This window comes from Eschscholzia californica, unplaced genomic scaffold (genome assembly GCF_041429995.1).
Source record: "Eschscholzia californica isolate CP2 unplaced genomic scaffold, dmEscCali1.0.p SCAF_1, whole genome shotgun sequence".
Taxonomy (NCBI): domain Eukaryota; kingdom Viridiplantae; phylum Streptophyta; class Magnoliopsida; order Ranunculales; family Papaveraceae; genus Eschscholzia; species Eschscholzia californica.
Window position 1 is genome coordinate 81,747,315 of NW_028238198.1, and position 18,002 is coordinate 81,765,316.

Consider the following 18,002-nt stretch of genomic DNA (forward strand, 5'->3'; position numbering starts at 1 on the left):
TAGGGATTTCAAATTTTGAAGACATTGTGTAGATTAAATCACAACCAAAGCTCTGATACCAAATGTTGAAGATAGCAACAGATTCACAAGATGATAATTGCACAAAGATAACAACAAAAGCAACAAAAAACAGTAGGAAATAACAGGACACAAGATTTACGTGGTTCGGCGTTAAAACCTACTCCACGGGGCAGCAACAATCAATCTTCTTCTTCACTAAACAGGAACAGTTTTACAGGGTTACTCTTAAAGCAGAGAATAATTCAGAACATGAAAATAAACCACTAGTAATTACATATATATAAGCACTTGGTAGTTTTCACAAAACAGTTTCTAAACTGCACAAAACTACCACCCACTCCAACAAGGCTTCACACATTGCCTTAAAAATAGGATATTTCTCAACAATGTAAAACAAGATTTTTGTGAAAACTCGAACAATTTGTGAAATAAACAGAAGTGTCGAGTTTTTGCCTAATTGCGAAACTCAAAACAGTCTTTATCTGTCTTTATAGTTTTGTATATCAAGAAATCATTGTCCCAGTGCAAGATTTTAGACTAACCGTGAGTAGTTCATGTCTTTTAATGAAATAAAGTTTACAATTTGTTGTTATTAACTAAATGATAAAACTGAATATATATTGGGTTGCCATTTTTTTTTTGTTGAACTATGTTGGGTTGCCTTGGTTTCGAATTTGTTGTGGAAATTTTTGATTTCAGAGGAAGATTTTTTAATTGAAATGTCTCAAGATTTTAGACCGAAATGCCTCGAGTTATCATTTGAGAAATGTCTTAAGTTATGAAGTGAGAAAACAAGAACCAACTCATTAACCGATTACAAACCTAAAAATTTGAGTAAGATTTCTTGTTAATATTTACTCAAAACAATGGATTCAAAACAAAAACTTCCAGAGTAAGGACATCACAACACTACAACTTAGTGAGATTTTACAGACTCCAGGGCAAAGTTAAGACCTTCGCCATAATCCTGCAATGTGCGTGCTCTTTGTTGTCCCAAGTCTCCTGCTTTGGGCAATAAGGTTCCGTCAGTAGGGACATTGCCCAATAGTCTTCCATTATACACCAAGTCATGTAGTTAGGAAGCTTCCCTATAAGACCACCCAGTCCTGCAGTTAGGAAGCTTCCACTTTCGCCTTCCACCGGGCATAGCATCATCCTTCCACTTTGGGACACAACTTCAATTCAGAACAACGAGATAAATGCTGCACACTTGTAAACTAAGAAAAATGTGCACCTTAGCCGAAACTTTTTTGTAGCTATTTGCGACATCAACATAAGCTGAAGCAGCTTCATGCTACTGCATATATGTGAGATGAAGTACGTTCATCAACAGAGTACATAAGCTAGTCGTGTCCAAAACCGAACTGACCAACTCAACCTTCAAATGACAGCCAGCCAGTTCAATGTACACAGATGCAGCTTTATCCTAACAAACATAAGTAGATACAACAAATCAGTATAACATAACAAAATCACTAATCTTCAACAACCATTCACAAAGAAGCTAGGCGACAAGATATAAAATTCTGTATAAAAAAAATTCATGTATAACAAAATTCTGCAGCTGTAAAGATGAATCGTAGGAAATTACAAATGACAGGCCATAAGAAATGCAATGCTTCAGCAAGCGGCCCTCCCATCGGACTAACTTGGTGAGTTCCCTATCCAACATGACGAAGAATTTGTCCATTGGGGTTCTGCTCTCTTCCAATGTTTGATAGGGTCGTTCTCCACTAGGAATAGGTTTTCGACTTCATTTTTTATGGATATGTTGGCAAAGGATCAGCAAACAAACAAGATGTCAAATAACATATTTCCTTCAAGGCAACCATGTATATTGTGTTTAACAAACTTCATTCCAAGAACAAAAATTACCCCTTTTCATGGCTAACTTTTGGCTATTAACACACCTATAGGAACCAGTTTTTAAGTTCAAAACTGAGGGTACTCCAAGTCCTCAAGGCTTCAACTAGCATTTAACAAATAAAAGCCATGAACTAACAGGATAACTTAACAATTAGTCCCGCCGGCTACTGCAGTGGACGGCGAACCAATTTGAACCTATTTCATACTAATTTGAACCAATCTAGGGCAACATTTAGGGAAAAATCGTCAAGGAAGGTGTATATGATAAATAAACATCATAATATCCAATAAATGTATACGGTTCAAGACATGTATAAGATGTTCCACAAATTTCAGCAAATGTATCGTCAAAGAAGTCGTACAAATTTCACAAATAAACATCATAATATCCAACAAATGTATCGTCAAGGAATTCATACAAATTTCACAAATTTCAGCATATATATAACATATAAATATGGCAAATTTCTCCCAAATTCATCAAATATGGAAAAATCTTACAGAGTACCTTCATCAAATTTCAGCACATATATAACATATAAATATGGCAAAATTCAAGTTTCATCTAACGTTTTAACAGTAGAGTAAATTGTGATTTGGTCTCTCTATTTGAGCAGATGTGTTCTTCTATTTGAATCTTAGAGGTTCTTTCTTCTCTACCAGGGCTATACATTCCCCTTGACGAAATGCTCGGTGAGAAGATTAAACTATATAGTTCATGTTAGCAGACATGGCAACATTCAATAATAGAATGATTTCTCCATAAGGGTTATCGTGATAAATGTTAATCAATAAGTATCAAAATTAGTTTAGAACATCCTATAATAGATCCGTCGAATGAGCATAATAGCCCGTCGAATGAGCATAATAGCCGAATTTGAGTCTAACAGTAACACTGAACCTCAGTTGACATTTGTGAATCTGCCTTGTTCAGTAGAGAGAGACATAGAGATTTAGCAAAAAAGAAATAGGTAAGAGAGATGTATTTGATAGAAGAAGAGATTTGAAACTTACCTAGTCTGATGAAAGAGGGAAGAATGAAGAACCCTAGCTTTTTGCTCCCAAATTTGTAGAGAGAGAGAGAGACAAAATTACAAATTTGTATAGAGATTTGGCAAAGAGAATAGGTAGGTAAGAGAGATGTATTTGATAGAAGAAGAGATTTGGAACTTACCTAGTTTGATGAAAGAGGGAAGAATGAAACCCTAGCTTTTTTGCTTGCTCCCAAATTCCCCTAGAAAACTAACCTGGTCGAGTAAAAAAAGCTGGGTTGACTAAAAGGACCTATTTTGAATAGGCATGAATTAGAGGGATCAAAGACGAAACAGCAAATTCTCTCAGCTTTTTGCTCCTGCCAACTCATGATGCATGCCCGGTTGGACTGCCAAGTCACCCGGCCGGGATTGAGGCCGGGATTCAACCGGGCATAGCATCATTTTTGCTCCAAAAACACCAAATAATAACCCAAAGCCTTTAGAAGCGTGGCACAATTTCTCTCTACCGCCAAAACTCAAATCCCCTCATCTCTCAAAACCTAGATTCCGCGGTTTCCTTCTAAAGATCGTGGGTGTTCCCATTCTAGGGTTTCATACCTTTCCCTCTCTACTCCATTCTGTGTCTCTAAACGATTCGAAAGTTTCAGTTGTTTAATTGATCTAATCCCTTTCAAGAGTTACAGAATTCAATCGTCAGCAAGCTATAGGAAGACTAAAGGACCCATCGACTGAACCTGGTAAGGTAACCTAATCAAAGATCAAATTTCATTTAAATCGTTTCTTAGCTTTTGATTTGATTTTTGATTTTCTCCTTTTGCTTGTTGTTTGTGTGATTATTATTTGATCTAGGGTTTCTTGTTGTGCCACTACAAGTTAAAAAATGACGGTGAATCTAACTAATAATGCGATTCCAATGATATGCGATGGAGTTTTTGAAGGAAGCGAGATCGTTCGAGAATATCAATTTTAAGTCCATTGCTCTTGAAAGCAACTTTATGACCCAACAACTAGCCAAATTTGGTTATTCAAATATTGTAACTCAAATTTGAGATGGAAATCACCCCTACCTTGTATTGCTATAGCTATCCGGAGAGATGGACTATCTATTGTTAACCCAATAATGAATGAATAAACTAAGGGAAATTTTATAGGCAATGTCAAAATCTATTAAAGGTAATGTATTTTTCACTCATGACTTGGTCAAAAAAAGTGACTAAGAATGGTTAGAGGCAATGCTCGATCTTCCTCTTTTCTTTCCTTCCGGCCAGAAGTCTTAGGCCGACTTTCTCTTTCTAAAATCCCCTTCGTCGGTAGGAACCCCGTCGAAGGGGAAAACCTCCATGAAGAAGCTTCTCTGTTTTTCGTACGCTTTCTCTCTCTACTGTTTTCCCTCTCTATTTGTTTCTCTCTCATCACTTCACTTTGAAATCGATCTCCATTTTCATCTAATCAAGTATTGATAGTTGATATGATTGTTTTCTTATATTGTGCTGTTGAAATTGGTGAGATTTGAGAGAGATTTTGGAATTTAGTTTCCCTTTTCGTACTTTGGATAGTTGGATGTATTTGATTGGATCTAAATATATATTTTTTGTGAATACATGAAGAATTTATACTTGTTGGTAAGTAGTTCCATGGTTCTGAATACATGGTTAAGGATCCACTTTAAAGAGTTTTATTGGTTTTATTGAGGAAATGGAATTCAACGATGATATTATTTTTTATCAAAACCTTATGAACTTGTTGAAACTCAAAGATACTAAGTTTGATCAAACTTTTGTGAGTTTCCCCCCTTTTGTTGATGATCCAAACCCTAATAATTTTGCTTCGTCTTCGAGTGTTAGCCCTGAAGATGATTCTCCTGAGAATAGTGATTTCTCTAATGTGCTACTTAAGTACATAAACCAGATTGTTATGGAAGAGAATCTGGAGGAGAAGATTTCATTGTTTCAGGAGTCTTCTGTTCTTCAAGCAATGGAAAAACCCTTTTACGAAATACTCGGCGACATGGATCCTCCTTCCCCTGAAAGTCATTCAAACTCGATAAAAAAATCATTGAAGTAAGCTCGTAGGGCATGGTCAGAGCCGACTGGTGACGACATGTCAACAGTAGGTGAAGCATTGCTTCAAAACACATTGCTTTTAACCAAAATAGGGATTGTCATTAACCAGATAGCCTCTAACAATTTTTGGCATCGCCTATAAAATCTCGCATAAACTAATAGGTTGAGTCCTATTTTTACAAAAAAAAAAAAATAATAAAAAAAAAACCTGTCAACCTAAAGCCCGTAGAAGCGCCTCACAATATCTCTCAACCGCCAAATCTCAAATCTCCCCTTATCTCAAAATCTAATAAATTCCGCGGTTTCCTTCTATAAAAGGTGGATGTTGCCCGTCTAGGGTTTCATATTCTTTTTTTAGTTGAGGGGTTTCATATCTTTCTCTCTGCTCCAGTCCACTCCGTGTCTCTTAATCCATTCTAGGGTTTTCATATTTTTCTCTAATCCGTTATAGGGTTTCATATTCTTTTCTTAGTTGGGTTTCTGATTATATTTGATCTCTAGGGTTTCTTGTTCAGCTACTACCAAGTTGTTACAACATGACGGTGAATCTCACTACCAATGCTATTCCTACTATTTGTAATGGGGTTTTTGAAGGAAACGAGTTCAAACCCATTGTTCAAATTATAGGTTTGACGTTATTAAGTTCGCAACAATCTACTTCTGATAGGTATCGGTTGTTGCTTTCCGATGGAACTCATACTCAGCAAGGGATGCTAGCGACTCAGATGAATAATTTGGTTTCTTCTGGAAAATTGCAAAAAGGATCTGTTGTTCAATTGCTTGAGTTTGTCAGCCAAACCATTCAGAGTCGAAAGTGAGTTCATAATTAAAAGATCTTTTCTTTATAATGGTTTGTTATAGTTCTATTATCTAGTTAAATCATATAAGATGAATTGAAAAACTTAACTTTATTTTGTTTGAATTTGGATTTTTCTTTATCAGGATTGTGATTGTCATCTCTATGAATGTGATACTGGATAAGTGTGATCAAATTGGACAGCCAAAGCAGTATTATATGCAAGGTGATCAAACTGCTTCTGCCCCACAAACTCAACCACCCATGGGGAAGCCAGGATTGGCTGCAGGTGATGCTGGTTCTGCCCCACAAGCTCAACCACTCATGGGGAAGCCAGGATTGGCTGCAGGTGCTGCTGGTTCTGCATCACAAGCTCAAGCACCCATGGGAATGGCTGCAGGTGATGCCGGTTCTGCCCCACAAACTCAACCACTCATGGGGAAGCCAGGATTGGCTGCAGGTGCTGCTGGTTCTGCATCACAAGCTCAAGCACCCATGGGAATGGCTGCAGGAAATTCTGGTTCTGCTACACAAGCTCAACCACCCATGCAGCAGCCAGGAATGGCTGCAGGTGCTGCTGGTTCTGCCTCACAAGCTCAACCACCCATGGGAATGGCTGCAGGAAATTCTGGTTCTGTCACACAAGCTCAACCAACCATGCAGCGGCCAGGAATGGCTTCAGGAAATCATCAGCAGTCATACGCTGCCTCTGCTTCAGTTCCTAGTGTTCCTTCCACGACGCAGCTGGGAGATTTTCTGAAGAAGATGCAGCAGCAGCAGTCATACGCGGCCTCAGTTCCCAGTGGTCTTTCATTGCAGCAGCAGCAGCAGTCATACGCGGCCTCCGCTTCAGTTCCCAGTGGTCTTTCATTGCAGCCGCAGCAGCAGCAGCAGTCACACGCGGCCTCCGCTTCAGTTCCCAGTTGTCTTTCATTGCTGCAGCTGCAGCAGCAGCTAAATTCATTAGAGTATTTTTATATCTTAAAATCTAGTGATTTTGATAGGGAACATTAAAAACTAGATAAAACTCTGGACATACAACTAAGGGAAGAGCCCAGCTGTTGCATAGATCTAGTGACATGATTATTTAATTAGGGTTGTCTGAATTGCAGGTGTCAAAGGCGTTTAATGGCATCTACAAGCCAAGGTATGCTGGTTGGTGGTTCTACTAATGAAAATGGTGTAGGTGGAGACAAGCTTGAACGCCAAATGCTGTTAAATCAAATTGAGGAGCTGAAAAAAGAGAACAAAAGACTAAGAGAGGAAACAGAAAAGTTGAAGAATGCTTTATCAGTTTTCATAAAATGAGGAAGATGCGTATTATTAGCACATATAAAAGTTGCCTAATTATTTTTATTTTTTTAACTAGCCTAATGTTTTTTAATTAGCATTCATTTCATAAATAAAATGTTACAAAATGAGCTTAACGAATCAAATTGTTTATGGTCATTTCATTCCTTGTAAATTGACTACGAGAATTAATAGAGAACAAGAAAATTCAGACATATTCTAGACATACATCTTATGTGGCATAATCATCAAAAACACGAATCACAACAAGCCACACAGGATCAGGATGTATGTCTAGAGTATTTCTGGATTTTCTTGTTCTCTATCATTTTTCAAATCTTTTTCAAAATGGTTGACTGATTACTAAACCTAAGACCCATTTGCTACTATACCCACGTGGAGAGTTTGTTTAAATTTGAATCACAATACCAACCAGTGGAAATGAATTTTAAAGTTTAATTTCAACTTAGAGATAGAAAAACAAAGGGAAGGATGGAGAGAGAAAGTGTGTTTGGAATTTGTTTTGTTTTTCTAACTTTTGAAATTTTGTACTTCTAAAATCTTTCTTGTTTCCTCAAAATTCAACTTTTATTTATTTAGAAGTTATTAATTATAATTTAATTATCTTTAAGAAACATGTAATCAGAGTTTGATTGGGTTGGGGTGGGCCGATACTTGTGCTTACTTGTAACTTTCTTTTACAAATTTTTATGTGGTTAACTATATTCTGAAAGTTTTTTAAATGATCAAATCAATGTTTGAGAAGGTAAAAGAATGTGTACCAGAGACTTTGTTGTTTAGCATATGATAGGTTATAATCATATAAGGTACATATGTATTAATGTACTATGTAAAAACATATCGTTTCACTGAAAAAGTTACGTAAAAACATATCAAATATACATAAAAAAAAGTTTCACGGGGTTTGGTTGTCCAACACGACATTCCTCTTGGGTACGTTGCTCCCTTTGACAGGTCGAGCCTCATTTGTCTGACCCCAATTTGAGTTGCTCCCTTTGACAGGTCAAGACTCAATCGTCTGACCCCAATTTGAGAGTGTCGCGCGTCATAGCGGCCCTAGAAGTGGGGAATGGGCATGCATGTTTGAGGTCGGACAATCTATATTAAGAGTCGGGTCCGATGGGTTACAATCCACAAGACCACTAGGCGCATCAGGTAGATAGGGTCAGACATATTTTATCATTGGGGTGGTCGTGATCCGGAAGTGTCCGCAAGCCTGCTTGAGTTTCAACGTCGTAGGACAATCGAGCACTGTGTTGCTCGAAGTAAAAATTAGATACTTTTTTATAAACAAAATCTGATTTGAATTTCATTAATCTAGTGACAATAATTATATTGAAAAAACATTACATCTTTTAAAACTAGGTTATAACAAAAAGAATCAAATAAAAACAAAAGATACAAACAAAAACCTTACCAAAGAAACTTAGCTTGGAGGTTAAGAGAGTCTGAAGATGAGTCTACTCGAAGGTTAAAAGAGTTTGAAGATGAAGTAAGATAATGTGTGAGAAGATGAGAAGTTTAAAGGTTACAATAGTCTTAAAATGAAGAGAAAGTGCGAGAAGATGAGGTAATGAAAAGTGAGGGGTTGGGCCAAAGCCCCAAAATAAGCCCATAAATAAGGACCCAATCCAAGTCAGAAAAAGAATGAGATGCAGGTCCACGGGTCAGGTTCTATATTTGAAAGACGGGAACGACCTTGTGAATTTCGGTATTTACTAAAGTACCACTCTTCCTTCTTCATTTACTAAAAATCGGCTACCCTCTCTCTCTCTACAAATCTGCATAAAAAAACTTCTCTTCTTCATTTCTTCTCTAACAAATCTCCATAGAAAAGTTTATCTTCTTTGCAACAAAAACATTTACAGCAAACAATATGTTTCAAAGCAGTAAGTTTCTCCTACTCTATCACCAAGATTAAACAGAAAAACCCTAAGTCTGCTTTAAATCCCCTTTTCACCACTGATCAACCAAGAACAATAAATAACACTAAGAAACAGTAAGTTTCCTCTTCATTCTTCAACCTGTTCTTTTTGTTTTTGTTAAAAATTAAATCAATGATCTTTTGTTGATTTGGGGAAGAAATATTGAGATTTGATTTTGTGTTTCTGCTCTTTAAAGACCTTTGTGTTTTTGTTTTTTCAACCTATTTTACATGTTGTCTTCTTGTGAATGTGTTTTGATTCTCAACTTTCCATTATGCAAAACAAACCCTAAATCGAAGAAATTTTGTGTTTTTTTATTTTTATTTAAGAACCCTAAATCTGCAAAACTTTTTAATTTGTATTTTTGTAAGAACCCTAAATCTGAAAAAGGTTTCCTCTTTTATTTTATTTAAGATTCCTAAATCTTAGAAACTTTCTAGTTTGTTTTTTTTGTAAGAACCCTAAATCTAAAAAAACTTTCCTCCTTTATTATATTTAAGAACCCTAAATCTTAGAAATTCCCTGTTCATATTGCAGTGTATGATGGACTGAGAAATTTTTAATGGTTCTTACACAAGTAACACAATTCACTGTAAATCCTTGGTTGGACGTTAAATTTACCTATGCATTTAAAATGTTATACGGATTTACACAATTTTGTTCCTGGTACATAATTTCACATCTTGTAAACTATTTTCTTTCCGGTAAATTTACCTATGCACCACCAATCAATAAATTTACAGTAAATAAATCGATGTACTAGGACATTCTCGCACCTGACTTGTTTCGTAGTATATCATTGATTTTTTTTTCCTGTCCAGCCAACTATTCAGAGAACATTACAACATGTACTAAATGTGCTATTTGGTTCCATGTACATTGTTCACTTGAAAATGTTATATTGTTTACAAATTATCTTCCTGAGAAATAATTGTGAGTAAACTATTATCATGTACACGAATTCCGTCTCTTGTATACATGTTTGTTCCCTGTACATATACACTGGATGGTTCTGATACAAATGTATTTACCACTGACTGTTCATCCTTTTCAGCAAGCACTTGCAAAGGCGAGCAAACTCCTAGAGAAATCAAAGGGGGTGGACGAAGGCTCCAGAAGAAGCAGTAGGCTCCAACGTTTTATGGCAAAAAACTAACACACCCACAAAATTAGGGAAAAGGTTCCAATAAAGCCAGAAATGCGAGATCTACGTTGGAGACAAAACGGGAGAAATGGAAGAACAAAGGAATGTAGAGAACAAAACCCTAGGAAAAAAAACTAAGTAGTTTCCCATGTATTTGTTTCATTGTACATATAATGTTTTATACAATTTTATACCGTTCTACACAATTTTTTTCTCGGTAGATATTTTCCTATACAAATTGGTTGTGATATTACCCCAATTGTTTTGATTACAGTATATAAAATCTTGCATTGCAAATATATTCTTTTGCAGAACAAATTTATGTACTATACATATATTTATGCACCCGACATTATTTCTTTCACTGTAAATAAAATTATATACTCGACATTATTTCATGTACCCTACATAGAGGTATGCACCCTAATTACAGACCCTCAACAAACTTCACTTAAAAACTCTATAAGTGTACATTTTGTAGTGTATATAAAAGAAGGTGACCAATATATGGACGACTAATTTTCTTATATGGACAACTATTTTATATGGACAACTAAAAAAATTACTAATTTTATATGGACAATCATTTTAAGGGGACAACACTCTATTATTTTTCACTCTTGTCCTCTAAGAATTAGAGATTTTAATTGAAGTCTTCTCTCTTTTGTTCCATAAACCCTAGACCTTGTTCTTCTTCATCACCTACAAATTTGCAGAGAGAAACTATGGAGAGACATTATTTTCTTGGATCAAAATTTACTTGTCTTTTATTCCAAATAAAAAAAAACCCTAAAAATCATATTTTTGGATCAAACAACAAGCAAATCCATGAAAGACGAACAGAAACTGCTTCTGTTTGTTTCGAATTCACCCACAAAGAGTAGCAATCACTGCTACTGTTTCGTGGCTTTTCTCTGAAACAGTAGCAGTGATATGCAGTTGTTTCGGGGATTTGCTTCATGTTGAATCTCTCATGACCTTCTGGCTTCCACTTCAAATTTACATGGAACTCCCTTACCAACATAACATCTTCACTCCACGACATCTTCTTCATCAAACTAGTCATATTGTTATATAATTGATGGTAGTAGAGAGAGAAAAAGAGATGAGTGATGGTTGTTTGTGGAAGAGTAGAAATTAAGCTAGGTTTCATATAATAACATGAACTGAATATATATCTCCTTTAGAAATGGTGGTAGTTTATTAGAGAGAGATAGATGGATAATGGTTGTTTATGGAAGAATAAGAAATCAAGCTAGGGTTCATAACTTCATATAATAACATGAACTGAATATATCCTTTAGATTTGCTGGTAGTCGAGAGAGAGAGAGAGAGAGAGAGAGAGATGGGTAATGGTTGTTTAGGGAAGAATAAGAAATTAAGTTAGGGTGAATTCTTCAAAAAAAAAACATGAACTGAATATATCCTAGGTTGAAGAAATTAGGTTTTTTAATTTTAATTATTGTGTGTTGTTAATGGTCCACAAATTAGTAAGTGTTAATATTTAGTGTCCGGTGGAGTTGTCCCCTTATTAAATCAACGTCAACTAAGTCAAACATAATTGACTCGCATCGGACCCAAAAATTGTTGTCCATATACAAAAAATGGTTGTCCACGTATTGGTCACCTAAAAGAATGTACAAGAAACATTTGTACTGGGAATTATCTTGTGTATCGGAAATTATTTTATGTACTACCTATTTGGTTATGTAATAGACACTTTTGACCTGGGAATTTTATTGTGTACCGGGAATTGTTTTATGTACTGCCCATTTGATTATGTACTGTATATTTTTCAATGTCATATACCTCTCCTAGCTTAGTTTAGAAATCGTTCAAATTTGTCATTTGGTTCTCGTTCAAATTTCAACAGATTTCTTTCTCTTTTCATTTTTTCCTCCAGATTTTCTACTTTTTAAATTTAAATTTTCCCCATTTTTGGTTGTTTTTCATTGATTTGTTTCCATATATTTTTTGGTAGTTTCCAATTGATTTGATCCTCTCTGGGCATTTGGTTATTTACTAGACACTTTTGTACCAAAAATTGTTTTATGTGTTGGCCATTTGGTTATGTACTAGACACTTTTGTACTGGGAATTGTCTTGTGTACTGGGAATTATTCTATGTACTAGCCATTTAGTTATGTACGAGACACTTTTGTACAGGGAATTTTCTTGTGTAACCGAAATTGTTTAATGTACTAGTCATTTGGTTGTGTACTGGATGCTTTTTGTACTGGGAATTTTCTTATATATCAGAATTGTTTTACGTACTGTACATTATGTTATGTACAGTATATAATAAAATGTGGTATACGTTTCTTCTCTCAAATATTATTCTTTCTTTTCCAATTTGAAATTTCTATCCGGATTTTTCCTATTTTAGCTCTATCTAAAAATTTATTCCTTTTTCATATTTCCTCTCCAGATTTTTCTCTTTTCATATTTTTCTTTTTGAAGCATATCTTCTCTCTCTAATCTTAACTACTTTCCTTCTCTCACACATTCTTGCCTTATATGTTGGAAGATTTTTTAATGAAGTTTCGGTAAACAAAAATCTAAAAACGCACGTAAATCTGGTTGTTATAATGTATCAAATTTAGACGCCATTCTCTTTCTAAACTTTCCTTTCGTAGAACAGATCAAGATATTTTTTTCTCTATAAAAGTATTAGATACTTCCGATTTTCGTACTAGATTTTTCATTCAACAATCTTTCGTACAGTAAACTAAAACATGTACAGTAAACTTCCACATAACAAGGAAACGTGGGAACTGACTGGGAACGATAAAATGTAGTGGGAACTGAGGAATGTACATTACATTTCCTCGAAAACTTGGTAATGAATTTCCTCTAAAATTAACATTTATCATCATCATCTTCAACAAAAAAACACAAATTTGTACGTAAAAAAACATTCTCAATATCATAATCAAATGTATCAGAAAAATTCAGAAAACTTCATTTACATATATGAAACAATTTTGATTCACACATGTAAAGAATTTCAATCCTACAAATCAATTAATAAGAATGAAATTAGGGTCTTGAATTTTGATCTAAACCTCTTTGGTCTTCACCCAAAAGAAAATGACCAGATCTGAACTTGGTAATGAATCTCCTCTAAAACATCTCTGGTCTTCGGCCTAGATAAAATTTTGATATAAATCTTTTGTTGATTTTAAGCTTCTTGTACTGCTCGAGAGATTAAAAACCCAGATTTAAACTTGGTGATGAATCTCTCTCTAAAATTAACGAATCTCTCTCCAGAATCTTAAGCTAAACTTGTTGGTGATCAATATGAATAAAAAACAAATTTAAATCTAACTAGGTCTATGCCGTGAAGAAATGTTGATGGAAGCAGTTGTGTTCTCGGAGAAAACCAAACACCCAAAAATCTAGATCTAAATATTTATTTTTTTGAATCTGGAAAGTTAAAGTAGAGAGAGAAAAGGGAGATAATTAAGGAGAGATAAAGGTGTAGAGAGAGAAACAAAAAACAGAGAAGAAGGTAGATAAATAAGCTTGAAGGGTGTTTGGGGTATTAGAGAAAAAATCATTGTCACTTTTTCCTTGGGCTTAGCAACTCTAGGTAATTTGGACCTGCATCTTATTTTGTTTCTGCCCTGGATTTTTAGCCCATTAAAGGAGGATTTTATGGATCTTTGACTCATTTTTCCATGAAAAGTGGTGACGGAAGTAAATAGGGGGTGGTTATATAGGGAACGAAGGGGCGTCAGTTAGGGGAGGCCCCTTCATGTCCAACGGATCCCTAATTACTAGGTATAACGGGACTTGGTTAGATGGGCTTAGCAGTGTCCCGACTACTAGAATCTGTTGTAGTGGGTCGGGTAATCCCGACTCGGGCTCATTTTACCCTCGGGCTTTTCATAATCTGGAGTCTGGACGGTCATCTTCGGGTCACAGGACTCACCCACCATTCCCCACCCACACACAACCCAGCCCAGCCTGCCCTTTTTCCGCCCCTTCCTGAAACGGGCCGATCACGTGGGGGCGAGCCCCGGCAAACACCTATAGTCGGAGTTGTTACAACTTTTGGTCATCAAGGGTGCTAAAACTCTAGTAGCAAAATAGTTACAGAACTCCAAAAGCACCAAATAACAACCCAAAGCCTTTAGAAGCGCGGCACAATTTCTCTCTACCGCCAAAACTCAAATCCCCTCATCTCTCAAAACCTAGATTCCGCGGTTTCCTTCTATAGAACGTGGGCGTTCCCATTCTAGGGTTTCATATCTTTCTCTCTCTACTCCACTCTACATGTCTAAAACGATTCTAAAGTTTCAGTTTTTCAATTGATCTATTCCGTTTCAAGAGTTACAGAACTTCAATCGTCATCAGACTATAAGAAGACTAAAGGACTCATCATCGACTGAACCTGGTAAGATAACCTAATCAAAGATCAAATTTCATTTAAATCGTTTCTTAGCTTTTGGTTTGATTTTGATTTTCTCCTTTTGCTTGTTGTTTGTCTGATGATATTTGACCTAGGGTTTACTTTTCTGCTACTACAAAGTTAAGAAATGACGGTGAATCTCACTAATAATGCGATTCCAATGATATGTGAGGGAGGTTTTGAAGGAAACGAGTTCAAACCCATTGTTCAAATTGCAGATTTGAAGTTATTAAGTTCGCAACAATCTACTTCTGATAGGTATCGGTTGTTGCTTTCCGATGGAACTCATACTCAGCAAGGGATGCTAGCGACTCAGATGAATAATTTGGTTTCTTCTGGAAAATTGCAAAAAGGATCTGTTGTTCAATTGCTTGAGTTTGTCAGCCAAACCATTCAGAATCGAAAGTGAGTTCATAACTTCAAGATTTATTCTTGCTACTATCTGCCTAGGTCTTTCAGGATGAATTGATGAACTAAAAACTTTAACTTTAACTAACCCTTTTTTGTGGGGTTTTTGTTTCGATACCAATTGCTCTGAAATAAAAACTTTAACTTTAATTATACTTGCACTACTTAAAGCAACACGATTTGTCGTTTCTGTTCTTACATTATAATTTTTTGTATGTTCTAATCAGGATTATAATTATCATTTCTTTGAATGTGATACTGGAGAAGTGTGATCCGATTGGACAGCCAAAGCAATTTGTGCAAGGTGCTGCTGGTTCTGCCCCACAAGCTCAACCACAGATGGAGCAACCAGGGATGGCTGCAGGAAATCATCAGCAGTCATACTCTGCCGATGCTTCAGTTCCGAGTGGTCCCTCCCCAAACCGAAACGTGAACGGTAGAGCTCAACTAAACCAAACCAATTCAGACAATATCTCGTACCCTCAATCTTCTGTTGGGTCAATTCCTAACAACAGTAACACAGGAGGATATGTTTCCACTGGTCCAAGGTTTCAGGGAGCAGCACCACTGTCTGGAAACTATGGTGATCAAAACAGAAATCAAAACAACGTTAAAACATCAGGGTCTCAGGTTCCCTTCAACTCTCACCCTGTTCGTCCCGTGCAACCAGTGTACAAACCGCCACCAGTTTACATGAACAGAGGTCCCATAGCTAAGAATGAAGCTCCTGCAAGGGAAATCCCAATTAGGGCCTTGAATCCATACCAGGGTAGGTGGACGATTAAGGCAAGGGTAACATCAAAGAGTGAGCTGAGAACCTACACGAATGCGAGGGGGGCAGGGAAAGTTTTTTCTTTTGATCTTCTTGATGCCGAGGGTGGAGAAATACAGGTAACATGCTTTAATGCTGTAGCTGATCAATTTTATAGTCAGATCGAAGCTGGGAAAGTCTATATGCTGTCGAATGGAATGTTGAAACCAGCCTCCAAGAGCTTCAACCACCTTAACAATGAGTATGAGATTTATCTAGAGAATTCTTCAAGAGTTCAGCTTTGTGTGGAGGATGACAACAATATAAAAAGGCAGCAGTTTCGTTTCCGTCCTATCAGTGAAATTGAGAGCATGCAAAACAATTCCTTCGTGGATGTAATTGGTGTGGTTTCATCAATAAATCTCACTACACCCATTATGAAGAAAGATGGTACTGAAACACTGAAGAAAACTCTCCAGTTAAAAGACATGTCAGGTCGAAGTGTGGAGTTGACTTTGTGGGGAAGTTTTTGCAATGCAGAAGGTCAACAGCTCCAAAATATGGTTGATTCTGGAGTATATCCTGTTGTGGCAGTTAAAGCTGGAAGAATTAGTGAGTTCAATGGAAAATCAGTGGGAACACTTCCCTCGAGTCAGTTATTTATAGAGCCGGACTTTCTCGAGGCCCATGAACTAAAAGCATGGTTTGAGGCGGAGGGAAATAATACTCCTTCAGTCTCCATTTCTAGGGAATCATCAGGAATGGGGAGGACAGTACGAAAACTTATATCCCAAATCAAGGACGAGCGACTCGGGACATCAGAGAAACCAGATTGGATCACTGTTAGTGCTAGAATTTCATTTGTGAAGACTGAAAATTTTGTTTACACAGCCTGTCCTCTCATGGTTGGAGATCGTCAATGCAACAAAAAAGTTATTAACAACGGAGATGGGCAATGGCGGTGCGACAGGTGTGATAAGTCGGTTCCTCAGTGTGATTTCAGGTACATTCTACAGCTACAAATACAAGACTTCACGGGTATTGCTTATGTAACTGCATTCCAAGAATCTGGTGAGGAGATTATGGGCATCTCAGCTAAGGATTTGTATCATTTAAAGGAAGAAGATGACGAAAAATTCATGGACATTATAAGGAGCATTGTCTTTAATCCCTATATTTTCAAGTTAAAAGTGAAAGAGGAGATTTATAACGATGAACAACGAGTGAAGTGTACAGTAGTCAAGGCAGAGAAGCTAAATTTCTCGTCTGAATCCAAGATTCTTTTGGATTTGATGAATAAATTCGGACTTGAAGATACTACTGGAGCTGGAACAAGTAACAAAGTTGAGCATCAAAATGCAGGATTGAGACAATCAATGCCTGCTGCTATGAACTCCACGGGGAGTAGAAACAATTTCGGTAAAGATATGGGGACACCAGCAAATCAGACGGCACAATATGGAAACACTTATAGCAGTACTAATAATCCTTCTATGGCGAGTACAGGTGTGTACCTGAGCTGCAACAGTTGTGGTGGCACTGGCCATAATTCTCGGAACTGCCCAGGCATCGTAAAAAGAGAAGCACAGTCAAATGGAGGTGGACAAGGTGGCTATGCAAATAGGCCTCAATCTCTTGGAGCTGCTGGTGGAGGTGGATATGGTGGTGGTGGACATGGCGGTGGTACTGGTGGTGGAGTATCTGGAGAATGCTACAAATGTCATAAGAGTGGGCATTGGGCCAGAGACTGTCCAGGTACTAATTCCACGTCTTCTGTCTATGGTGGTGGTAATGGGCAAACTGGCAGATACGGAGGTATATCTAATGAACGGGTAGGCGGTTTCTAAGTTTTTAATATGTTGTTTGAATTGTAGGATTATATATCGTCTTGTTTTATCCTCTTGGCAAATCCATTGTCAGTAGGAGTAAGACTTATTTTAGTTAAGGCTTTGCGAATGCTTTTGTTTTAGAAGTGTTTATGAGTTATGTTTAATGTACAGTAATGAACTGGTAATCTCTTTATTAGAAAATGTTTGATTTCGAAGATTGTGATTCAGAGGTGTCTGTTCGATTTGGATTTTGAACTGCAGATTATTACTATTATAATCATAACAGTAGTAGAGTAATATTATTGCATCCCTGAATAGTTTTGAATTCCAATCAAAACAGGATCTTGGTCTGAATTGACCTACTTGTTCTATAATGGTCAGTAAAAGGTTCACTACTTTAATCCTCTTTCGAAAATAGATAATTGGGTATGTAATTGTATAAAGACAGGCACAAATCTATGAATTGGACATGTTATGTAA

At 36.6% G+C, this 18,002-nt stretch overlaps 2 protein-coding genes and 1 long non-coding RNA gene across 5 annotated transcripts; 2 read left to right on the plus strand and 1 right to left on the minus strand.

The window, feature by feature from the left end:
* Positions 1-751: 751 nt before the first annotated feature.
* Positions 752-3,273, minus strand: LOC147569901 (uncharacterized). Of its 2 annotated transcripts, none has more exons than XR_015231365.1 (3): positions 2,902-3,273; positions 1,256-1,447; positions 752-1,196 (listed from the first exon to the last, which is right to left on the minus strand). It is a non-coding gene; the product is annotated as an uncharacterized LOC147569901 (long non-coding RNA). The 2 variants fall into 2 exon arrangements; XR_015231364.1 differs by lacking the exon at positions 2,902-3,273 and adding an exon at positions 1,613-1,789.
* A 55-nt stretch (positions 3,274-3,328) lies between these two features.
* Positions 3,329-17,737, plus strand: LOC147569902 (replication protein A 70 kDa DNA-binding subunit A-like). Of its 2 annotated transcripts, XM_086656460.1 has the most exons (4): positions 3,329-3,368; positions 14,263-14,519; positions 14,630-14,939; positions 15,170-17,737. In XM_086656460.1, the coding sequence occupies exons 3-4, from the start codon at positions 14,662-14,664 to the stop codon at positions 17,538-17,540; spliced, it is 2,649 nt and encodes an 882-aa protein (XP_086512586.1). In that variant the 5' UTR covers positions 3,329-3,368; positions 14,263-14,519; positions 14,630-14,661; the 3' UTR covers positions 17,541-17,737. The 2 variants fall into 2 exon arrangements, with proteins under 2 accessions (XP_086512586.1, XP_086512585.1); XM_086656459.1 differs by lacking the exon at positions 3,329-3,368 and having other exon boundaries at positions 14,047-14,519.
* Positions 5,301-7,122, plus strand: LOC147569903 (uncharacterized). The gene is made up of 3 exons (XM_086656466.1): positions 5,301-5,759; positions 5,888-6,709; positions 6,854-7,122. Exons 1-3 carry the CDS (start codon positions 5,482-5,484, stop codon positions 7,047-7,049), a joined length of 1,296 nt encoding a protein of 431 aa, XP_086512592.1. The 5' UTR covers positions 5,301-5,481; the 3' UTR covers positions 7,050-7,122.
* Positions 17,738-18,002: the final 265 nt, after the last annotated feature.